The 25,836-nt window shown below is 40.0% G+C and overlaps 2 protein-coding genes and 1 long non-coding RNA gene across 4 annotated transcripts in view; 2 read left to right on the top strand and 1 right to left on the bottom strand.

Moving 5' to 3' along the window:
• Nucleotides 1-25,836, top strand: part of RUFY3 (RUN and FYVE domain containing 3) — a 153,658-nt gene that overhangs the window by 17,029 nt on the left and 110,793 nt on the right. The window lies entirely within an intron of this gene.
• LOC145544691 (uncharacterized) lies at nucleotides 4,250-6,440 on the bottom strand. The gene is made up of 2 exons (XR_014081573.1): nucleotides 6,114-6,440; nucleotides 4,250-5,615 (listed from the first exon to the last, which is right to left on the bottom strand). It is a non-coding gene; the product is annotated as an uncharacterized LOC145544691 (long non-coding RNA).
• On the top strand, nucleotides 14,832-17,370 carry UTP3 (UTP3 small subunit processome component). Its single transcript, XM_081587449.1, has one exon. It carries the CDS (start codon nucleotides 15,886-15,888, stop codon nucleotides 17,308-17,310), a length of 1,425 nt encoding a protein of 474 aa, XP_081443575.1. The 5' UTR covers nucleotides 14,832-15,885; the 3' UTR covers nucleotides 17,311-17,370.

The raw sequence follows: 25,836 nt of genomic DNA, 5'->3' as shown, positions 1-25,836 counted from the left end.
AACGTAATATGTATCCAGTATGCTGTATCGTCGGTGTTAAGATACAGCTGACCTGGCCCTGCCTTTCAGGGATTATACTCTAGTGGAGAAGACAGCTAAGGAAAATCAATAAAATAATCACAGCTTGTGATAAATGCAATGAAGCAGATAACCAAAGTACAGTCCACAGCCACAGGTTCCACATCTGCAATCCACAGACCTATTTTATATAAGTCCCATTTTACATAAGGGAATTGAGCATCTGCAGATTTTGGTATCCCCAAGGGGTCCTGGAACTAACCCCCATGGACACTGAAGGACAACAGTAGTGTGACAGCATCTGGGGGAGGGCTGAGGTAGCCTGCTTTAGAAGAGACATTCTGTGAAGAGGTCACATCTAGGTTGAAACAGGAACAAGTGAGAAGGAGCCTGTACTAATTTTCTATGCTGCTATTACCAAATTATCACAAATTGAGTGGCTTAAAAAACACAAATGAACGATCTAACAGTTCTATAAGTCAGAAGTCTGGGTAAGCTAACTCCTCTGCTCAGTTTCACAATGTGGAAACCTATTATGGGTCAGCCAGCCTGACTCTTAACTTGAGGTACTGGTAGAGAATCCACTGCCAAGTTCATTCAGGTTATTGGCTGAATTCAGTCCTTTGCACTTTTAGAGCTCAAGTCCCCATTCCCTTGCCTGCTGTCAGCCTGAGGTAGTTCACAGCTTCTAGATGCTGATAGCACTCCCTGACACGTGGCGCCCTTGATCTTCAAAGTTACAAACAGTGGATCAACTCCTCCTCGTGCTTCAAAATGTCTCTGACCTCTGCTTTGTCCATATCCTTCCTGCTTCCAGCTAGGGGAAGTTCTCTGCTTTTAGGGGCTTCCTGTGATTACCTTGGGCCCATCCCAGATAATTGAGGATAGTCTCCCCATTGTAAGGCCCATACTTTTAATCACATTTGTAAGTCTCTTTTGCTATGTAATGGGCTTCCCAGGTGGTGCCAGTGGTAAAGAATCCACCTGCCAATGCAGGAGAAGCAAGAGAGGCAGACTCAATCTCTGGGTCGGGAAGATCCCTTGGAGGAGGGCATGACAGCCCACTCCAGTATTCTTGCCTGGAGAATTCCATGGACAGAGGAACCTGGCAGGCTACAGTCCATAGGGTGGCAAAGCTTCAGACACCACTGAAGCGACTGAGCACAGCACACACGCTATATAATAGGTAACAGATTCACAAGTGCTAGGGATTAGGGCGTGCACATTTTTAAGGAGACCTTATTCTGCCTTCCACAGACTCAGACACACACCACCCCAAGAAGAAAGGAAACAGCAGGCAAAAGGCCTAAGATAGGAAAGAGCTTGGCCTGCATAGGACAAGTAGCAGAAAAAAGGCCCCTGGAGCCGTAGCAAAGTGAAGGAGAGAACCATAGTAATGACATTATACATTTCTTTACATGAGTAACTATTTTCCTATTTGAATTGTACAGGTTTAGAATCTAGTTTGAATTTTTGAGTCAATCTTAGTCATTCTAAAGCTCATGGTGGTGGAGCATTAAGCCTCTTAACTTCCAGTCTCTTTCACTTCCCACAAAACCAAAAGTCATCAATACTACTTTTTGTACATCTATATGGAGAAATTTCTTCTAATTGACATTTTTTTGGTTCTTACATACAGAATTTCTTCAAATATTGACCTTTGTCCAATCACAGAATATGTAAAATTTATATTTTAGATATCAGGCGGCAAAAACTAAATTTAAAAAGAATTCAAAATATGAGTAAAAAACTTCATCCTCAACTCTTTTAAAACTTGAAACAAACAAAAATTTTTTTTCCCAATAGCTTTCCACGTAGACTTTTAGGGTGGTGGTTTGTGGTTAAATGTTTGTAAAGAGAATTGCACCTGTGATGTGGTCTGTTTTAAAATAAACTCGCACCTGCAGTTGCTTTTCACAGAACTGCTATTTGGGATACTACATGTCAGATATTTGACCATATACAGAGCACTTCCTCCTCACCACACTACCTTCTGGGCTGGTCCTGATTTACAAATAGCCTATCTCCAAAAAGTCATTTGAAAAAAAACGGTTTAGATTTCATGATAATTTTAGAGATGCAATACTAAACAAGGTTTCCAGGAAACCCCTCAAACAATATGCTCCTTCTAATCCATTAACTCCAGTGGTCTGGTCCCTCACTGCTTTAAGGAAAGTCTAACTTATTCTCACGGGGGGACTCTGATCTAGTCAAATATGTCTGCTTTCCTTTTCCTATATATGATTTGCTAATTCCTGTTTCAGAATCTTTTTTTACTCTTGTTTTTCCTCACCAAAAATTTACATTTTCTTCCTGTCAATTTTTGTAGAAAATTTTAAAATCTTTAAAACTAATTTTATAAGTCCTGTTTCTTCATTGCTAATAAATTTTTTATCATTTTACACAAATTGGCGTATTACTTTACATTGTTATCACTCTTCTTCATTTGTGTACAATTTATCTCATACTAAATTAACACTTTCTAGATGCAGAGAGGAGTTAATAAAGAGTGGTAGCAATGGGCCCCCCATAGAAGGATATAAGAAGGAACCAAAAGGAATTATAGAGGCTAAGTTAGGAAAATATTTGAGAAAATGAATTTTTTCATATTCTAGCTCTTCTACTCAGAGGTTTTACATCATATGTAAATGCTGTACTAAGTGTGTTTTCCTCAATAACAAGGAGAAAGCATAAATTCATGATGAGAAATATCTAGTCAAAGAATTTTTTTAAATATCTGATGCACTCTTTTAAGACTATTATATAATTCTTTTGAATCTCTCTCAGAGCTTCAAATAAGTTGCTTTCATCCAAAAGGTGTGCAATAATTATTTCCCAAATAACTTTTTTATAGCACCAACATTACAGTACAAATAGAAAATTAATACAGTTATCTTTTTGGCTCATAATTTCTCACATAATTGGAAACAACCACATATTTTAAATTTTTAAAATAAATTTTAAACTTATTTTCTCTCCATGACACTGAAATAGAGTTGTCATTATAACAAATATGTATATGTGGTCTGCAAAGCTAATGCTGCCTAAGAAAGAAAGAAGAAAGTGAAGTCGCTTAGTAGTGTCCAACTCTTTGTGACCCCATGAACTGTAGCCTACCAGGCTTCCCCATCCAAGGAATTTTCCAGGCAAGAGTACTGGAGTGGGTTGCCATTTCCTTCTCCAGGGGATCTTCCCAACCCAGGGATCGAACCTGGGTCTTCCACATTGCAGGCAGACACTTTACCATCTGAGCCACCAGGGAAGCCCAATGCTGCCTACCTGGCCCCTAATTCAAATGATCGTTCATTCATTTATTCTTTCTCTCAACAAGTATCTTTTGGTATCTACTCTACATGGTAGGGATATAAGTGAACAAAATAGGTAGGACCATTGATCAAACAAGTTTACATGATGTCAAGTACAAAGTGCCACAGGAGCACAGATGTTGAGAGAGAGGTAGGAAGGGTCAAGGAAAGCTTCCTGGAGGAAGTACTATCTATGCTGAGATTGAAAGATGAGTAGAAGTCAGGCAAAAAAGGGAGGACTATGGTCTAGGAATGGTCAAAATGGACAAAAAGGGGAGGACTATGGTCTAATAATGCTCAAAATTCTCCAAGCCAGGCTTCAACAGTACATGAATCGTGAACTTCCAGATATTCAAGCTGGTTTTAGAAAAGGCAGAGGAACTAGATATCAAATTGTCAACATCCGCTGGATCATCAAAAAACCAAGAGTGTTCCAGAAAAACATCTACTTCCGCTTTATTGACTACGCCAAAGCCTTTGACTGTGTGGATCACAACAAACTGTGGAAAATTCTTAAAGAGATGGGAATACCAGACCACCTGACCTCCCTCCTGAGAAATCTGTACACAGGTCAAGAAGCAACAGTTAGAACTGGACATGGAACAACAGACTGGTTCCAAATCGGGAAAGGAATACGTCAAGGCTGTATATTATCACCCTGCTTATTTAACTTGTATGCAGAGTACATCATGCGAAATGCTGGGCTGGATGAAGCACAAACTGGAATCAAGACTGCAGGAGAAATATTAATAACCTCAGATATGCAGATGACACCACCCTTACGGCAGAAAGCGAAGAACTAAAGAGCCTCTTGATGAAAGTGAAAGAGGAGTGAAAAAGTTGGCTTAAAGCTCAACATTCAGAAAACTAAGATCATGGCATCCAATCCCATCACTTCATGGCAAATAGACACGGAAACAATGGAAACAGTGAGAGACTTTATTTTCTTGGGCTCCAAAATCACTGCAGCTGGTGACTGCAGCCACGAAATTAAAAGTAAAAGATGCTTGCTCCTTGGAAGAAAAACCATGACCAACCTAGACAGCATATTAATAATCAGACACATTACTTTGCCAACAAAGGTCCATCTAGTCAAAGCTATGGTGTTTCCAGTAGTCATGTATGGATGTGACAGTTGGATTATAAAGAAAGCTGAGCACCGAAGAGTTGATGCTTTTGAACTGTGGTGTTGGAGAAGATTCTTGAGAGTTCCTTGGACTGCAAGGAGATCCAACCAGTCCATCCTAAAGGAAATCAGTCCTTAATATTCATTGGTAGGACTGATACTAAAGCTGAAACTCCAATACTTTGGCCACCTGATATGAAGAATGACTCATTGGAAAAGACCCTGACGCTGGGAAAGATTGAAGGCTGGAGAAGGGAACAACAGAGGATGAGATGGTTGGATGGCATCACCGACTTGATGGACATGAGTTTGAGTAAGCTCGGGGAATTGATGATGGACAGGGAAGCCTGGCATGCTGCAGTCCATGGAGTTGCAAAGAGTCGGACATGACTGAGCGACTGAACTGACTGACTGATGGTCTAGGAAAAAATAAAATGTCAACAATTTGGAGTTGAGAGAAAACATAACTATTGGAGGAAATGAAAGTTCAATAAGGCAGTATGAGTCCAGTGACCATATATTACATACGTTTCAACACACTTACCCTTAAGTACCTAGTACAGTGCTATGTGCTATGCAAAATGAAAATAGTTTACATGGATGTAAATTTAGCATTATTTTAAGATATGCTTATAGAGAAATGACTTTGTATAGATAACTACATAACATTTGATTATTAAATATCTTCATTCAATTCTGTTCTTAAGCAACATGAAACAAGTTTCCAAATATAACAACACAATATTATCAGTGATTTACAGTTATATGAAAAATAAATGATGAGTTCATCGTTATTTTAAATATAGTAAAATAGAACATTAATTGCAGTAGTTAGTAATCACAATGTGAGGTAATGCTCTGATATGACAATTAATGGAAGCAAAAATAAACTGAAATAAAGCAATTTACAGTAAATAAACAATTTTACCAAAATCACAGAAGACAAAAACAGAATAAACCTACCCCAAAATAATGAAAAATAGATAAATCTCTGAATGATATCCTCTAATTATAAGGAGAAGGCAATGGCAACCCACTCCAGTACTCTTGCCTGGAAAATCCCATGGACGGAGGAGCCTGGTAGGCTGCGGTCCATGGGGTCGCTAAGAGTCGGACACGACTGAGTGACTTCACTTTCATGCATCGGAGAAGGAAATGGCAACCCACTCCAGTGTTCTTGCCTGGAGAATCCCAGGGACAGGGGAGCCTGGTGGGCTGCCGTCTATGGGGTTGCACAGAGTCAGACATGACTGAAGCGACTTAGCAGCAGCAGTAGCAGCATATTTCCCAGTACTATGAATATATCTACTAAACATGCTTTCCCAGGCCCCAAAACAGAGATATAATATGGCTGATGCCTCCTGATTTTCCCATTTTTCTGCCATTGTATTGGTTGAAATTGATACCATATCTCTGAGCAATCTTAGTCTATAAATCTGAGGGTTCAAGTTTTTTCAGGATATATTGAAACAGAAATACATGTGTCTAGATCCTATAAGTTTTTCATTGAGATAAAATGTAGACTAAGAGACAGGATAATAAAATAGCTATGAAAATTAACTTTAGAGTGAGACAGGCTTGGGTTTAACTACCAGTTAGACAATCTCAAGCAAATTACTTCACATCTCTGAGCTGCATCTGTGAAAAGAGGATAATAATGGCACCCTTATCATAGATATATTGTAAGAATTAAATAAGATGATTTACTTAAAATGCCTAGCAGAGTTCCTGATACGTAATTAGTATCACTCCAAATATTCAATGTTACTGACAATACCAAGTGGAGAATCCAGGTCCAGATAGGGATTAAAACTTTTTGGCATGATAAAAATGTGAGCTGAGCACACATGGAAGCTTTATTCAGATGTATTGTGGTTTTCAGTATTTTTTTCATGTTGAAGACACCCAAATCTCTTGCTCTAGTTCATATTTTTCTCCCAGGCTTCAAAACCATACATCATACTGTCCAGAAGAGATTAGACACTTAAACCTCTTCACAGACAATCTCAAATGCAGCATATCCAAAACTTATTTTCCCTTGTTTTCTGACCCCTGCTAACCTCTTTCCTCCTGAGTTTTCTATCTTAGTGGAGGGTACCATCATCCACTCAATTGTACAAGAAAACCTGTGAGTTACTATAACTCCTCACCCCCTCATTCTTAATCAGACACTAAGTCCTATAAAAACATCTCTTAAATAGCTGTTAAACTGTGTATTTTTTATATCTTTATTTCCAGGTCCTTGTTTAGACACTAAAATTCATCACCTAGATGACTGTAGCAGCATCACACTAACTTCTCTATAATCTTACCTTTTTCCATCAGTTCTCTAATCTTATCCTGTTTAAAACCTTCAAATGGTTCCCCTTGATCCTAGCATAAAGTCTGTTTATCTCTCAGTATCAAAAAGATACAGATCAATGTCACATTTTCCAACTCAAATTCTTAAGTTATTTTTATTAACTTCTAATACTTTACTGAAATTTAACAGAACTCAATTTAACTATGTATTTGATTAGCTATTTATCAGTACCTACTATGTGTATGTAACAGTACTAGATATTATAAAAGCTACAGAGATGAATGGTGATATATCAGCGAGAAAACATAAGTATATAAAGTCTTAACACAAGGGAGAAAATATTTTAAAATCCCCAAACAGGACCTAAATAGACATTTTTTTCAAAGATATATGGCCAACCAATATATGAAAGGATTTTCAACAATGTTAATTATTAGAGAAATGCAAATCAAAAGCACAATCAGATGTTACCTCACACCAGAATGATTATCATCAAAAAGTCTACAAATAATAAATGCTGGAGAGGGTGTGGAGAAAAGAGAACCCTCTTACACTATGAGTGACATGCAAATTGGCATAACCACCAAGGAAAATGGTATGGAGGTTCCTAAAAAAAACTAAAAATAGAGGTATCTTATGCTCCAGCAATCACACTCCTTGGCATATGTTCATACAGAAAAGATGAACACTCTAATTCAAAAAGATACATGCAAAAAAAAAAAAGATACATGCACCTCAGTGTTCACACCAGCACTATGTACAATAGCCAAGACATGGAAACAACCCAAATGCCCATCAACAGACAACTGACTTAAGAAGATATGATATATATGTATTGTGTTAGTCTGCTCAGTCGTGTCTGACTTTTTCCAACCCCAGAGACTATGGCCCACCATGCTCCTCTGTCCATGGATTCCTCCAGGCAAGAACACTGGAGTGATTAGCCATTCCCTTCTCCAGGGGATCTTCCCAACCCAGAGATGGAACTCAGGTCTCCTGCATTGCAGGCAGATTCTTTATCATCTGAGCCACTAGGGAAGCCTTGTAGTATGTGTATATATACACTTGCATACACACACACACATACATATAGATATCCACTCCATTGTTCTTGCCTGGAGAATCCCAGAGACGGGGGAGCCTGGTGGGCTGCCATCTATGAGGTCGCACGGAGTCGGACACGACTGAAGCTAATTAGCAGCAGCAGCATAGAGAGAGAGAGAGAGAGAGAGAGAGAGAGAGAGCGAGCGAGCATGGAATATTACTCGGCCATAAAAAGGAATGAAATAGTGCCATTTGCAGCAACATGAATGGAGCTAGAGAATGTTACACACAGTGAAGTGAGTCAGACAGAGAAATACAAATACTGTATGATATCAGTTGTATGTGGAATCTGAAAAATAAAACAAATGAATCTATATACAATTCAGAAACAGACTCACAGACATAGAAAGCAAACTTATGGTTACCAAAGGGGAGAGGGAGACAGGGAAAAATTAGAGGAGTATGGGATTAACAGACATAAATGACTATAAATAAAACAGATAAGCAATAAGGATTTACTGTATGGTACAGGGAATTATGTTCAGTATCTTGTACTAACATATAATAACTGAAAAAAAAAATGAATCACTTTGCTGAATACATGAAACTAACACAATAATGTAAATCAATTATACTCAATTAAAAAAAAAAATCCTAACAAAGAGTTAAAGGGCTACTAGATGCCAATGGAAGGAAGTGTATCAGAGAATACAGCCCTGAGAAGATATGATTTTTAACTGGGCCTTACAGGTCATCTAATAATTGAGATGTGGGGCAGCATAAGCAAAGGCCAAGGGAAAGAAACCTCAAAAAGCGAAAAAGAACAATGTGCATATTAGTTTGCCTAGAATGTAAAGTTCTTCAATGAAAGTAGTAGGACAGCAGCTAGAAAAATAAGAGTTGGGGTCAGATAAAGGCAGGCCATGACTATTAAGTTGAGAGCTAGGGCTTTACACTTTTGAGAATGAGGGTCAACTAAAGAGAAAAGAAAATTACATGACTTGTGTTTCAAAAGACCTTCAACATCAAAGCTGTATCATTAAATCAATAGTTCTGTGTATATATGTATTTTGTGTATATATATTATGTATATATAATTGTATCTACAAGATTCCTCATGACAAGAAAAAATAAAAAGGGATTAAAATAATGTTTAGAAAATAATTGCCGAGGATTAGAATTTGGATGGAAAAGCAGTGTCACAATTCATTAAATTCTTCATTTTGTAATTAAAACTACCAAATCTAGTCATTTTTAATTAAAAAATTAGAAGAGTTCATATGTTTATCTCATATTTCAGGGTAAGTTCTATATTTTACTCCCAAACCACTTTTAGGATTTCTGTGTCTTTAAATAGATACAGACCTTAGTTGCAAAAAAGAATCTATAACCTACTGGTTTCAGAGTAAGTGGTTTCCCACAGAAATGAAAGCAGATGGCAACTATGCTTCACCTTTTCTATTTTCTTTCTTACACCTAAAAATAATCCTTCTTTTTTTGTACTCAAAAAATAGTTCAAGGAGTTTCTGTGAGTATACTAAATTACCAAGAATACATTTTCCCATTATTACCCTCATATCAAATTATTTTTACTATTACTACTATTCTGAGCATTAAAAAAACAAAACTACTTCTTTGACAAATTTAGTCACCATAACTTAGTCTGTGACACTGGGATAAAAAGTAAATATGTGTTGAATTATTAGCTTAAGTTCACAAAAGGCGTATATCAAATATTTCATTTTCTAAATGTTACTTTAAAAAAAAAACAAAAAAAAACCTGTGCTGATGACCAGAGCAGTTCAAAAGACATTGTAAGTCATTGTTAAAGGCTACTATTTTGTATGCTGACATTGTGTTCAGAAACATATTTTCTCCAATACTGACCTAGATTCTAAAGATTTAAAACGTAACAACTTGATCCAGACTTAACACAGTTCATACACTTAATGGAGGGAAAGGAGTAAGTATAAATAAAGATATGAAGCATGGCAATGAAAAAGAGAAAGTTCTTCATCCTGCCTGAGGAGGCAGGAAAGGCTTTTAAGGCGACATTTAAAATCAATCTTGGACTTCCCTGGGGATCCAGTGGTTAAGACTCTGCACTTCTACTGCAGGAGACACAAGTTCCATCCCTGGTCAGGCAACTAAGATCCCGCATGGCACAGCAAAAAAAAAAAAAAAGACATTCATCTTAGATGATGAGTAAGACTTCTCTAGAAAGCACAGAAGAAAACAATATGTATAATAAAGGAAAGGCGGCAAGAAAGATCATAGCCTGCACCAGGTTAATGAGGAATCCTGTAGAGACAATTATTTTTATATTAACTACTGATACAATGATAATTACAGCTCTGATGATAAAGGTTTTTGAAACACAATCCACATAAATCTTTTTTAGTCGGCCCTCATTTGCTATACAATAAAGGTTTTAGCTCTTAGCCTAATATTTACATATGTTACACGTAGTATATACACATGCAAAGCTATGCCACATATGGTAGCAGTGACAGTGTGGCAAGAAGTTTAAGATGTATGCAGGAGTCAGGTCATAGGAATATGAACTTGAGTCTATAGATGTTGGGAAGTTTTTAAAGGACTTTATAAGTTAGAGATGTGTAGTCATTTTTTGTCTACTTATTTATTTTTAATTGAACCTCAGATGCAAACAGTTAATCACCCGCCTCAGTTCCTGGCACATTATCGTTATTGGTCCATGGTAAGTAGCTCTCCTAATTCTGATTTCCAAGCTTCATCCCATTCTTTGCTCCTCCATAAGCACCCTTCTTTTGTATTTAATGTACATTATTTTGTTTGCATATGTTCTTATAAAATGTGTACTGTTGTACAGTTGCACATATCTTATTACATACTCCTTTTTTTTTTACCTTTTTTCCTAAGCACACTGTTTTTAAGACCCATTCGTGTTGCTATGGGTATATATAATCCAGTTTCTAATTACTGGGACTTCCCTGGTGGCTCAGACAGCAAAGAAACTGCCTGCAATGTGGAAGACACCAGTTGAATCCCCAGGTTGGGAAGATTCCCTGGCGAAGAGAATGGCTACACATTCCAGTATTCCTGCCTGGAGAATTCCACGGACAGAGGACCCTGGTGGGCTACAGTCCATGGGATCACAAAGAGTTGGACACAACGAAGCAACTTTCACTTTTTCCAATTACTGTATAGTTAAGATACCCATATAATTTATCATCTAAATCATAAAAGGAGTGCTACTAACAATTACACTGGAATAACAAGTTCAACAGGGCTGTACTAAGCAAACTAAGATGGATAGTTACTTTATGTGCCCAAGTTCCATGCTGCTCACCCATAATATTTATTGATCTCTCTTTAGCATCCAGGTTGTCTCCAACACCATGCTTTCAATAACAGCTTTTCAAACAGCCTCATACAGGTCCCATTATGGATCTATGTGAGAATTTGTTAGCCAAAAGGATGTCTGTAAATTTCTTACATAAATAAATATGGGAACACTGAAAAGAGCAAAAAACAGAGAAGACTGCAAAGCAATGTTTGGAGAATAAAGAGTGGTAGAGAATTCAATGAAAGGTATGGCTGGAAAGGTTACCTTGAGGCAAAACTGTGGGAGGGCCATGCATGTTGTGAACTTTATTTTGATAGTAACTGAGAGTCACTGAAAGGTTTTGAGCAAGGGTATAGAATGATGGAAATATTAATAGCATTCTAGAAAGATATATCTCATGATGCTGAATCAAATGTACAGCAGAGACTGGAAGTAAAAAGACATATTAAGGGAATATTTGAAAGCCAATACAGTACAGCAGTTAGCTACAGCATCATGGAAATTCCAAAGTCAGACTATCCGGATTCAAATCTAGTTCTACTATTACGTCTTAAGGCCTCATTTAAATTCCATCTGGGACTTCCCTGGTGGTCCAGTGCTTAAGAATTCACCTGCCAATGCAGGGGACATGGGTTCAATCCCTGGTCTGGGAAGATCCCACATGCCACAGAGCAACTAACCCCATGCACTGCAACTAGAGTAGCCCCTGCTAGCAGCAACTACAGAAAGCGCTCACACAGCAACAAAGACCCAGAACAGTCATAAATTAATTAATTAAAGATAAACTGCAGGTGCCTTTGAATCCTAAATTAGAGATTATCATAGTACTTCTTCATAGGGTTGAATGTCAAGAGCTTATAATAGTACTGTAACATAATGACAACTGGAGAAGGAAATAGCAACCCATTCCAGTGTTCTTGCCTGGAGAATCCCAGGGACGAGGGAGCCTGGTGGGCTGCCGTCTATGGGGTCGCACAGAGTCGGACATGACTGAAGCGACTTAGCAGCAGCAGCAGCAACACAATAACCACTCTCAATGCTAGCTATTACTGCTGCAATAGTCCACAAGAATGTGAGATCAGTTTAAGCTAATCTGGTGGTAGAATTTTAAAAACCTGAACTCATGCCCTGAAGGAAGTATCCTAATATCACCTAGCATGTCTTTCATAAACCCCTACCTCCTACAGGAAAAAACAACAACAACAAAAACTTCCAAACCTGTTGGTTCTCATCAGGTCTAGTTTGCAAACTCCTGAGTCAGGCATCACAATAATGTAACAAAGATTCAAGTTGATAATATATGACAGTTGCCACAAATATAATGGCTAAATGCTATTTAATATGTGTTCATTTTCTAAGGACTCAGCGTTCTTCTTTGTAATTGGCATAGCCTTATGATATAATAAAGCATTAATGTCTTTTCAGTGATACAAATTTTTAAGGAAACAATTTCCTCACCTAAATGGCAAATAATTCCAAGATCCGGTTATGGAAGTTTATATTACAGGAGCTGCTGGAATTGAAGAACTGACTTCTGAACTGTTCATCAAAAATATCTGAGAACGTTAGAATACAACACTCTGTGAATATACCCTGGATATTATTATATTATTTCATATATAGTTAGGAAATGTATAGTATAAACCGAATAAATATTAAAGCAATGTGATCATTCCCATTAAAAATATCCAAAATGTTTCTCTATAACAGTATATGCATTTGGGATGACTCAGAGGGATGGGATGGGGAGGGAGGTGGGTGGGGGGTCCAGGAAGGGGAACACATGTAAACCCATGGCTGATTCATGTCAATGTATGGCAAAAACTATTACAATATTGTAAAGTAATTAGCCCCCAACTAAAATAAATGAATTTATATTTAAAAAAAAAACAAAACAGTATATGCATTTTGTTGAGTATGACAATTCTCAAATTATTAGCAATAAAAATGAGCAGAAAAAATTGCTTAGATATAATGCAAATTTAATACATTGAAAACAAGGATATAATTACAGTCCCAGCTTAGATGCCACACTCTTTTAAGCAATATTTCCAGAACAAAATCCAGAGATGATCTCTCACCCTTCAGATCTCTCACTGCTGCTGCTAAGTCGCTTCAGTCGCGTTCACAGCACTGTGTTTACATCACATACTGCCTTGTATTTTAGTATACTCTGTATGCATATCTTCTTTTCTATCTCATTAGAAGAAGATGTAGTCGCTCAGTCGTGTCCGACTCTTTGGGAGCCCATGGACTGCAGCCCGCCAGGCTCCTCTGTCCATGGGATTCTCCAGGCAAGAATACCGGAGTGAGTTGCCATTACCTTCTCCAGGGGATCTTCCCCAACCCAGGGACTGAACTTTCATCTCTCATGCTCCTGCTTTGGCAGGCAGATTCTTTACCACTAGCGCCACCTGGGAAGCGCCTCATTAAAAGTTCAGTTCAGTCGTTCAGTCATGTCCGACTCTGCAACCCCATGGACTGCAGCACAACAGGCCTCCCTGTTCATCACCAACTCATTAGAAGAAACTATGGCTAATTCACCTTTGAATCTACTACAACATATAGCATTCTGCAACAATTAATAAGCAGTTAATATTTGCTGAATGACAAAAAACCTATTAAAGTCTACATTCAAAAATGAATTCTGCACTTAGCATCAGAACATAGACTTTAACCCACACATTTTTTATTCATTAAATTGTACTTCCTAAACTCCTGTACAGGTTTTTAAATGCTTATAATAACTTGTAGCACTTTAAAAATATTTTAGTTCAAAATGTCACTTTTCTGAAAAATTGTATTATTTTTTATAACATGATGAGACTGCACTTTCTACAAAGAACCTGTATGTCACCATTAACTTTAACAACTTATTACAGTTCAACTTTAAACTATCCACATTTGAAGGAAGCATAATGTCTAAAATATACAGTGAATATGAACTGATCACATGTAATGTCTGAAAACTTAAACCTTGAATTACTTTAAGATTGCGGGGCAGTCCTTTCACATTTCTAGCCCTAGAAAAACTTCTACAGACAAATTTGACTAATTTTCCCTTATTACCACTCTTCCTCTTGAAATACTTTCATCTGAGCTCTTAGTTTCTTTCATCCACCCAGTACAGCCTGCCCTCTGGAAAAGGTCTGAAACTCATTCACATTGAACTGGCAAAGGACTGCTAACAGTTGAGTGTGAGGGCCTGGTGTGGGAGCCCCATCCCAGGTTTCTGTGCTGTATTTGCTAACCTAATCTTCCCAAGTTTCTGTTTCCACATGTAGATAATGAAGATACTGGAACTGGAATTAAGGATTTCTAAAATCTATTCCAGCTCAGGTTATCTCCCTTAGGGATGTTCGCAGGTTTAGGCATCATTCATTCACTCCATTTATTTAGCACCTGAGATCAACACATGATCAAGTACTGCAACTTCAATACTTATTCATTAAACAAATCTTCATTGAACACTTACTCTGTGCCAGACACTGTGTTGAGTGCTTGCAATATCACAGTTCTGTTGAGATCTACGACGTGATACAAAAGAGCTGAGAAAAAGGCAGTAAGGGAGTTAAAGACAAGTCCAACAAGTGATGCTTAGACTGTCTCTTCAGTACAGCAGAATTTCTCAAATTTGGCCGGGAGCACTAAACTGAGGGATGGACGGCGTGTACAAAAAGACAGCGATGTGAAAGGCACGTTGAGTGTCCTCAGCAGCTGAAGGCTAGGAAACACAGGGTAAGTGTTCACACTACTCGTCCCACTTAGGATCCGGCACGTTTCGCGTGATGATTTGGTTTAACTAAATCACCTGTCACCATTGCGAGAACAGCGTCTGCTCTTGCCCATCATCGTTCTCCCAGAGCCTAACACGCTGCGTCGTGCTTATTAAGGGCTAAAGAATTTATAAAGGGCCCGCTCCTGAGGGATACCTTGAAGAAGGACCTTCCACTAGAAGGAAGAGAAATCGCAGCGCCTCCTGCAGGCAACTTGAGTTCCTCGGAAACAGACTGCAGAGCACAGCTCTGCCTCGCCACCGTCACCACCTCAGAAACTCCTCGGGGACTCCAATCCCGTGAAGTCACCGAGCCCTGCGGGCGGGGGGCTGGAGGCGAGCTGCCACCCACCGGAGGCCTGAGCCCTTCCCGGCGCCCGCACGCGGATGCTCCAGTCAGTCGCGGCGCCGCCGCCACCTCCGCCTACCGTGTCCAGAAATGTCGTATTTGGACGTTGCGTAGACAAAAACAATCTGATTAACTTCCTGACGAATAGGCGAAGACAAAACTTCAGCAAACAAAGAAAATCTTATACACCTGCCCTCGGTTCCGGGCCGGTACAGGAGCAGGACAACTCACCACACCGCCCAGTGGCCACTCCTAGGCGTAGAGGTAAAGCGCCCTCTAACGATCACTGCTCCTTCACCTCGCGGTTTACGGGACCGTCACCCTAGCCACGCCCAGGCTCGCGAGAATAAGAACAGGACCAAAGAGGTCCCCGGAACCGAACTTCGTTACCTATTGTTCCCACACGGAAAGGCCTGAAGGACCAACCGGAAGTCCTTCACGGAGGACGCTCCACGGAGAGCATCGTGGGGACCGGAAGGAGGTAAAACTGCCGCATCCGACTGGACCGCCAGCAAGACGAGCGTGCTGAGAGATCGCGTGGCTGTTACACCGGCGTGTTGCTGGAGCGCGTGGCTCGTGCGCAGAGGTCAGAGGTGGCTGAAAGCCTGACGTCGGTGTAGAAGCTGAGACCGCGAACTATGGTAGGAAGATCCGGGCGGCGCGCGCGCGGAGCGGCCAAGTGGGCAGCTGTGCGAGCTAAGGCAAGTCGCGACCCAGCGGACGAAAATGGAGAGGACTTAGAATCTCCACCCTCACCGGGGGACTCGAGCTACTACCAGGATAAGGTAGATGCTTTCCATGAGGCCCGATCTCGGGCCGCCTTGGCTAAGGGCTGGAGCGAAATAGAGAGTGGGGACGAGGAGGATGGCGATGAGGAGGAGGAGGTGCTTGCCCTAGATGTTGCCGATGAGGACGATGAAGATGGAGAGAGTGAGGAGGGTGACGACCATGATGGTGGGAGCTCCGTGCAGAGTGAGACTGAGGCTTCTGTGGATCCCAGTTTGTCGTGGGGTCAGAGGAAAAAACTTTACTACGACACGGACTATGGCTCCAAGTCCCGAGGCCGGCAGAGTCAACAAGAAGTAGAGGAAGAGGAAAGAGAGGAGGAGGCGGAGGCACAGCTCATTCAGCGGCGCTTAGCCCAAGCCCTGCAAGAGGACGATTTTGGAGTTACCTGGGTGGAGGCTTTTGCAAAACCAGTACCTCAGGTAAATGAGGCTGAGACACGTGTCGTGAAGGATTTGGCGAAAGTTTCCGTGAAAGAGAAGCTGAAAATGCTGCGAAAGGAATCTCCAGAGCTCTTGGAGCTGATAGACGACTTGAAAGTTAAGTTGACAGAGATGAAGGATGAGCTGGAGCCATTGCTACAATTAGTGGAGCAAAAGATCATCCCTCCTGGAAAAGGAAGCCAATACCTGAGGACCAAATACAATCTCTATTTGAACTACTGCTCCAACATTAGTTTTTATCTGATCCTGAAAGCTAGGAGAGTCCCTGCACATGGACATCCTGTCATTGAAAGGCTTGTTACCTACCGAAATTTGATCAACAAATTGTCGGTTGTGGATCAGAAGCTGTCCTCTGAAATTCGTCATCTGCTCACACTTAAAGGTGGTGCTGGAAAGAAAGAACTGAATTTAAAAGCAAAATCCATGAAGGCCAAGCCAAAATCAGTTTCAGAGACTTCTGCTGCTGCCTTGGCTGTTACAGACCTTTCTGATGATTCTGATTTTGATGAAGAAGCTGCACTGAAATACTACAAAGAAATGGAAGAGAGACAAAAATTAAAGAGAAAGAAAGAAGAAAATAGTACCGAAGAACAGGCTCTTGAAGATCAAAATGCAAAGAGAGCCATTACTTATCAGATTGCTAAAAATAGGGGACTTACACCTAGGAGAAAGAAGATTGATCGGAATCCCAGAGTGAAACACCGGGAGAAGTTCAGAAAAGCCAAAATTCGCAGAAGAGGCCAGGTTCGTGAAGTTCGTAGGGAAGAGCAACGTTATGCTGGTGAACTGTCTGGCATTCGTGCAGGAGTTAAAAAGAGCATTAAGCTTAAGTAAAGTTTTGCTTAAGTCTTTCTGCAATAATTTTGGATCAATAAATTTTTATTTTTAACTGGTGATGAGAGTGTATTAATACTTAATGCTTACCCTTAAATGTTAAAATTTCTGACAATAGGAAAATTGGCTTGGGTTATTGCTCAATTGATTTGTGTTTTAATTTGTAATCAGGTCACACAGAGAACTGTGGGAACAATATGAAGGTGTGTGGGAATAGAGGTGGTGATGAAAAAAGTTCTCCACTATTCTGTCAAACAGTACCCTGGGGAAATTACATAGCTAGTTTTGGAGCAACAGACTTGGAGTAGTTTTGTGATTTTTCACGTTAAGTGAAGAGAATGCAGCTTTGGCGGTCACCTTATTTGTGAGCTAAGGATATAAAGTAGTTTTGATGTTTCATTGCCTAAAGTTTAATTCTTGAGCAGGAAACTTAGTAATAATGGGTTTAATGTTAAGTATTTTTGTACATTTTATTGTGGTAAAAGCTTAGGAGAGAAGGGGAACTTGGTTGAAAATAGAGATATGCCTTAATTACATTAATAGTGAATATTTTTTCATAGTGCTTAATGTGGTAAGATAAAAATTCCATTTCTCCTTCCATACTGTTGGTTTTTCTTTGTGCTTTCCACTTGCAGAAAATCTAAAATAAGATTACTACTGAGTAAGGGGTAACTTCAAAATTACATGTTTTTTTATATATATAATTATTCTGCTCTTTACAGTAGGGGAAAGATGATGACCTGGTGAACTTAAAAATTCTTAGGATGATGCCAGGGAGAAAATGAGAAGACTAGTGAAGGAGCACAAAGGACCTCTTTAACTGTTTATGCATTAAATGTGCTGCTGCTGCTAAGTCGCTTCAGTCGTGTCTGACTTTGTGCGACCCCACAGACGGCAGCCCACCAGGCTCCTCTGTCCCTGGGATTCTCCAGGCAAGAATATTGGAGTGGGTTGTCATATCCTTCTCCAATGCATTCATGCATGCTAAGTCATGTCAGTCGTGTCCGACTCTGTGCTACCCTATGGACAGCAGCCCACCAGGCTCCACTGTCCACAGGATTCTCCAGGCAAGAATATTGGAGTAAGTTGCCATTTCCTTCTCCCAAATGTTGTGCTAGCTGCTAGAAATGCAGAAATGTTAGTAGTTAATATTTATTAAAACACTTGCCATAACTTTATCAGAAATGAGGATGCCAAAATTCCAGATTAACTTTCTAAAGGACATTGTGTTTGGGATTTGGACCCAAGCTGGCTTAATTTGAGCCTTCATTCTTTTAACCTCTGGCTTACAGCTGCTGCCAGCGTAGCACATGTGCCAAATTACTATAAATAAAATTGGAAGTAAAAGTTTATATTGAGTGCAAAGATACTTTTGTAAGCATTTATCTCCTTATTCCTCACAACTCCTGTGGTAACTTCTAGTATCCATACTTTAGAGATGAAAAAACTGACAAAGAGAAGTAACTTTCTCAAGGTCATGTAGCTATTAAGTGGAAGAACTGGGATTTCATTCTAGCCTTTCTGGATTAAGAGCCCTATCCTGTATTTCCTTTTCTGATATAGTAGAAAAAGTACAGGTCTTGGAACTAAGTTACTAGGGTGATTTTGAGTTAAGTACCTGATTACTGACTCATTTTCTTATTCTTTGCTGCTACTGCTGCTGCTAAGTCGCTTCAGTCGTGTCCGACTGTGCGACCCCATAGATGGCAGCCCACCAGGCTCCGCCGTCCCTGGGATTCTCCAGGCAAGAACACTGGAGCGGGTTGCCATTTCTTTCTCCAGCGCATGAAAGGGAAAAGTGAAAGTGAAGTCGCTCAGTCGTGTCTGACTCTTAGCGACCCCATGGACTGTAGCCTACCAGGCTCCTCCATCCATGGGATTTTCCAGGCAAGAGTACTGGAGTGGGGTGCCATTGCCTTCTCCTTTCTTATTCTTTATGGTACTATTATACCAACCTTAGGTATAGGTATATACATGTAACTGGTTAAGAACTGTTAGATAATAGAAAATACATTTGTTTCTGGCACAGAATTCCTAAAACCCTCGTAAATTCCTAAGTAACAGGAGCACTGGGAATATCGTTTGTTACAATGAGAGGACTCTAGGTGGGCTTCTGGATGGGAACGGATCACTAGAAAGACCAAGCCATGATTAAAAGCTTGCAGTTTTCAGCCCCAGACCTTCACACTGCAGAGAGGGGAGAGGGGCTAGAGATGAAGTTTATTAATTGGTCATGTCTGTGTGAGGAAGCCTCCACAAAATCCCAGTAGTAGGTGGTTTGGGGACATTCCAGGATGGTGAACACATCCTTATGCTGAGAGGGTGAGGTACCCAACTTCATGGGCACAGAAAGTCCTGTAAAGGGGATCCTCCTTTACCCTATGTACTTATTTATCCAGCTGTTTGTCTGTATCATGTCCTTTGTGTGTGGGTGTATGTGCATGTGGAGTAGGCAATGGCACCCCACTCCAGTACTCTTGCCTGGAAAATCCCATGGATGGAGGAGCCTGGTAGGCTACAGTCCATGGGGTCGCTAAGAGTCAGACACGACTGAGCGACTTCACTTTCACTTTTCCCTTTCATGCACTGGAGAAGGAAATGGCAACCCACTCCAGTATTCTTGCCTGGAGAATCCCAGGGACGGTGGAGCCTGGTGGGCTGCCGTCTATGGGGTCGCACAGAGTCGGACACGACTGAAGCGACTTAGCAGCAGCAGCAGCATGTGCATGTTCAGCCTTGTCTGACTCTTGTGACCCCAAGGACTGTAGCCTGTGAGGCTCCTCTTACCATGGAATTTTCTAGGCAAGAATACTGGAGTAGGTTGCCATTTCCTCCTCCAGATCATGTCCTTTAGGAACGTGTAAACATTGTGTTTCCCTGAGTTCTGTGAGCCACACTAGCAAATGAATCGAACCCATGGAGGGAGTTGTGGGGACCTCAGACTTCCCAGGTGGCACTAGTGGTAAAGAACCCGCCTGCCGATGCAGGAGATGTTAAAGAGCCATGGGTTCAATCCCTGGGTCTGGGTCAGGAAGATCCCCTGGAGGAGGGCATAGCAACCCACTCCAGTATTCTTGCCTGGAGAATCCCATGGACAGAGGAGCCTGGTGAGCTATGGTCCATATTGTCACAAAGAGACGTGACTGAAGTAACTTGGCATGCACTCACAGACTAAAAGAAGCACAGGTAGCAACCTGGGCTTGTGACTGGCATCTGAAGTGGGGAAGGGGCAGTGTCGTGGGACTGAGGCCTTAACCTGTGGGATCTGATGCTACCTCTAGCTGGTGTTACAGAGAATTAATTGGTGGGGAAACATGGTGTCAGAAGTGTTATGAATGATAATAGTGTGACAATAAAGGAGAAACATACAGGCGGAAAGTGGTTTTTCTAATTGGAGAGCAGGCTTTACCCAGACTCCTATTCCAGTTTCATCAGTTAGTACCTGTGACTTGGGGCAAGTTACTTGGATCTCTTTCTTTCTCAGTCTTTTCATCTAAACTGGGGATAGTCGTAGTAATAGTACATACTTCAAAGTTATTAGGGTAAAGTGAATTAGTATATTTAAAGCACTTTAAAAATTAGTATATTTAAAGCCTTTCCCTTCTCCAGGGGATCATCCCAACCCAGGGATCGAACCCAAGTCTCCCGCATTGTGGGCAGACTCTACCAGCTGAGCCACAAGGGAAGCTTAAAGCACTTAGGGGCTTCCCAAGTGGCACCCTGGTAAAGAATCTGCCTGCCAATGCAAGAGACCTGGGTCAGGAAGATCCCCTGGAGAAGGAAATGACAATTCGCTCTAGTATTCTTGCCTGGAAAATTCCATGGACAGAGGAGCCTGGCCGGCTACAGTCCATAATGTTGCAAAGAGTTAGGACTAAGCACATACACACAAAGCACTTAGGACAATGCCTGTTATGCAGCAAACACCTGATAGGTATTGGTTCTTATTACAGGTTGTGAGGATCCACATCTGACATGCAGATACTAAACAAATTACAGCTAATAGCATAGTGATTCCTATTCATTACAGGAACGTAGAGAATAAAGTGTACTTGTCTATGTGAAAATGCTTCTTAAGAAATTAATATTCTAAGTTTGAAGCAAGAGGGGAGCAATTAAGACATATTTCTCCAAATGTATCATATTCCTTTAGAGACTTCACAACACTAAATATGAACTCATTCTACTAACTAGGACAAGATGGTACTATCCTATTTTTATAAACAGAAAAAGTGATCTTGTCAGAGGTGAATTAACAGTAAATGAAGGAACAGAAATTACTGGGTTTAATATTTACATCTTCCAAATTTTGTATTCACTTAAGAAACATTTTAAAGAGCACTGAGATGTGCTGGATACTGTCCTAACACATGAATAATAAATTGTTAACTATTAACATGACCAATTTTCATAGACTGACTTCATGAACTGTGGAGTCTCATGAATAAGAGTTCCAATAAAGTAGATTACCAGTATCAGGCATCAACACAAAGCAACAACCTGTTGGTTTTATGTCACCATTGTAAGCTATAGGCAGCTATTGAAAATGCAAAATATTGAAGAAGAAAATATCAAAATAGTGATCCAGTAACTTACTCTGCCACTAGCCAGCTTTCTTTGGGCTAGTCAATTCTCTAAGCCATAGTTTCTCACCTATCTTATTTATGGAGCTAAATGAACATATCTCTTAATTTTTCTTGTAGAAATAAATTTGTCAGACTTCTAAAACCGCCTTAAAGGCCAAAACTTTTGGTAAACTGAGAAATTCCTTTCTGTGATTTTAAAGATAAAAAGTAGCTTAGGTAATGGAAATAAATATATTCACATACCTGACACAAATAGTTGATGTATCTGAGGAGTAGATAAGAGTTGCTTATTTTTTCTTACTGGTTGTATGAAGTAAAAGAATTTTAATATGTTAAAGTAATTTAACACTACCAAAATAATTCAGGAAAGGCAAAAATCAGTATATAATCTCTGGTCACAATGATGAACATGTAACCACTGTCTGGATAGTAGGTGATCCAAAAAAATCATGTAAAATTCAACTAGAGTTCAAACCATGTGAACAATATTGTTTCAGGTAATAAAGTTTTAAAAAATATTTTAAATATTCTTCTAAAAACATTTGTAAAAGTCTGCCATTACAAGTTTAAACACAGACACAGTATAGAAAATTTAATAACCACCCACATCAACAAATATAAACATGTGTTTTAAATTTTGCTTAGTCTCATATCAAAGTTTTAATTTGATGTAGTTGCTTTAGCTATGTATTCCAGAAAATGCTTTCTTTCATATATATTCTTTAAGCTAGTCACTTGTGAAGAAAAACTGATCTTTTATATTTGCTTCAAAGGGAAGCTTTGAATAATAGTAAAATTAAGAATGAACATTTTTAAAACTATCAAATAAAAACTTGGAGGAAAGTAATAAAAATGTACTCTTAAGTGAAACAATATAGGGTAGCAATTAGGAGCTTGACCTCTGGAGTCAGGACAGAGTTTAAATCCCACTTTTACCACTGACTCTGTGTCTTTGGTCTATTTAACCTCTCTATGTCTCAGTTTCCTCACACTGAATAATACATGATTGTTATATAACCATTTAAGTAGTTAAACCATATACATTTAGGACAGCACGTAGCATGTAGTAAGTGTTTATTGTTACCATTCAGTTCAGTTCAGTTCAGTCGCTCAGTCGTATCCAACTCTTTGCGACCCCATGAATCGCAGCACGCCAGGCCTCCCTGTCCATCACCAACTCCCGGAGTCTACCCAAACCCATGTCCATCGAGTCGGTGATGCCATCCAGCCATCTCATCCTCTGTCGTCCCCTTTTCCTGCCCCCAATCCTTCCCAGCATTAGGGTCTTTTCCAATGAGTCAACTCTTCGCATGAGGTGGCCAAAGTATTGGAGTTTCAGCTTCAACATCAGTGCTTCCAGTGAACACCCAGGATTGATCTCCTTTAGGATGGACTGATTGGATCTCCTTGCAGTCCAAGGGACTCTCAAGAGTCTTCTCCAACACCACAGTTCAAAAGCATCAATTCTTCGGCGCTCAGCTTTCTTCACCGTCCAACTCTCACATCCATACATGACTACTGGAAAAACCATAGCCTTGACTAGACGGACCTTTGTTGGCAGAGTAATGTCTCTGCTTTTCAGTATGCTATCTAGGTTGGTCATAACCTTCCTTCCAAGGAGTAAGCGTCTTTTAATTTCATGGCTGCAATCACCATCAGCAGTGATTTTGGAGCCCAAAAAAATAAAGTCTGACACTGTTTGCACTGTTTCCCCATCTATTTCCCATGAGATGATGGGACCAGATGCCATGATCTTAGTTTTCTGAATGTTGAACTTTAAGCCAACTTTTTCACTCTCCTCTTTCACTTTCATCAAGAGGTTACCATTAATCCATCAAAAAAACAAATGAATTTACTCCCCATGAAAGAGTTCATTTTCTTCTTGGTTTTATCGTAATGGTTCTTAAACCAGAATGCCTACGGACCAATTGGTAAATTTAACATGCAAATCCCTGTGCCCCACCCCTACAAATGCTTATTTAGCAATCCTGATGTGGACCCAGGAATCTGTATTTTTAAGAGACACCTCTGAGGGTGCTAACCTAAAAGATCAGTAAAACATGTGAAACACTGCTCTGAGCACACAGCTTTTTAGGTTTTTCTTCACTTACAGGCATGTGAGTGAAAATAATTACAAAAATGAAATATGATGTGGTATTATGTATCATGAGACTAAAAACTCTAGGGTAGAGAATCTTGAACAGATCTTCCCCTCAGAACAATAACATACGCCTAATTCTTACGAGTCCAAGCTCATACAACAGGATAGGCCAATAAGTCAAGAGAAGAGTTGTTGAGGTAAGGAATAGTAACTTTATTTAACTTTAATCGGAAAGCTGTCAGACTAAGAAGATCCTGTCCAAGGAAATACCTTACCCAAGTTAGAATGTAGGCTTCTTGTTTACTAAAAAAGGAGGGAGTGTAGTTGGTTGTCATAAACTTCTTAGTGTGGGAGTCCTTTGCTTTTGCAACTATCCTTGTAGGTCAGATCACAAAGTTCCTACAAACCTCCAAAAAGACAAATGTTCCCTGGAGAAGGAAATGGCAACCCACTCCAGTATTCTTGGCTGGGAAATCCCTTGGACAAAGGAGCCTGGCGGGCTACAGTCCATGGGGTCGCAAAAGAGACACGACTGAGCACACAAGCACATACGTACAGAGATAAATGTCATTCTCTGTTCTGCAGATTTTATCTCTGTGAATGTGCTAAGTCGCTTAAGTTGTGTCTGACTCTTACCGACCCTATGGACTGTAGCCCACCACGCTCCAGGGATTTTCCAGGCAAGAATACTGGAGTGGATGACCATGCCCTCCTCCAGGGGATCTTCCTGACCCAGAAATTGAACCTGCATCTCTTAGGTCTCCTGCCCTGGCAGGTGGGTTCTTTACCACTAGCACCACCTGGGAAGCCATTAGTTGGGCTGGGCTGAGTCTATTCTAGGTATGAATGATTCAGAGGTCAATCATAGATGTAAGCAGATAAAAATCTGGAGATCTGTCTAGCTCTTTCCCTTGCAATATATGAATAGAAAAGTGTTAACTTTTTAAAGGTCAGAAACTTGAAAATGGGCTATCCTGTATATTTCAGACTATAGGCAACGTTCTTGTAGCAAAAGCAATAGACTACAAAGGTTAAAGTAAAAGAAAAACTCCAATATGGAGTCAGATTTGTTCTTCCCTAGAATATAATCACAACATTTTACATACCATGTCATTGGGCTCCTGGACTCCCTGAAGCTGGAAATCCTTGGACCTCATAGGAAACTTGAGAGCACTGTTCCTTTTACCTTTAAGCATTGCTTTATATGGCCCCTGTATGTATGTGAGTGCGTGCGTGCGTGCGTGCATGTGTGTGTGTATATACTCAAAAGTAGAAGACTGAACAAAATTTTATTAGCTCCTAGAATTCTTCATATTTATTAAGCAAGCTCTTTTAAACATACAGTACTTATGTTTCTTGGGGGCTTCCCTGATGGCTCAGCTGTTAAAGAATCTGCTTGTAATGTGGGAGGCCTGGGTTGGGAAGATCACCTGGAGAAGGGAACGGCTACTCACTCCAGTATTCTGGCCTGGAGAATTCCATGGACTATATAGTCCATGGGGTCACAAAGAGTTGGACACGACTGAGCGACTTTCACTTTCACTTATGTTTCTAATCATATCATGCTTGAACATACACAAAAAGAAACTGCAGCCAAATAAATGTTTATACCTTAAGCTTCATATTCAGTCCAAATTTTCTGAATCACTTCTATTCAAGGTGTCTGATGGCCACAAAATCAAATTTTGGTAGGATTTTAGAAAGAGGAAATGTTAATAAGAAAATTGTTAATTGAAAAAGGAGGTGGGGAAAGGAGATAGGGACATGACAACTATTTTTTAAAAGTAAATTTTGTGCACTGTGTAAAGGAAAAACTAGAAGATGTCAACTTTGGGAGTA

Source organism: Giraffa tippelskirchi, chromosome 1 (genome assembly GCF_054371585.1).
Source record: "Giraffa tippelskirchi isolate mGirTip1 chromosome 1, T2T-mGirTip1v1.2.pri, whole genome shotgun sequence".
Lineage (NCBI taxonomy): Eukaryota > Metazoa > Chordata > Mammalia > Artiodactyla > Giraffidae > Giraffa > Giraffa tippelskirchi.
The sequence above is the reverse complement of the archived record's forward strand: the minus strand, read 5'-3'. Positions and strand labels throughout refer to the sequence as shown.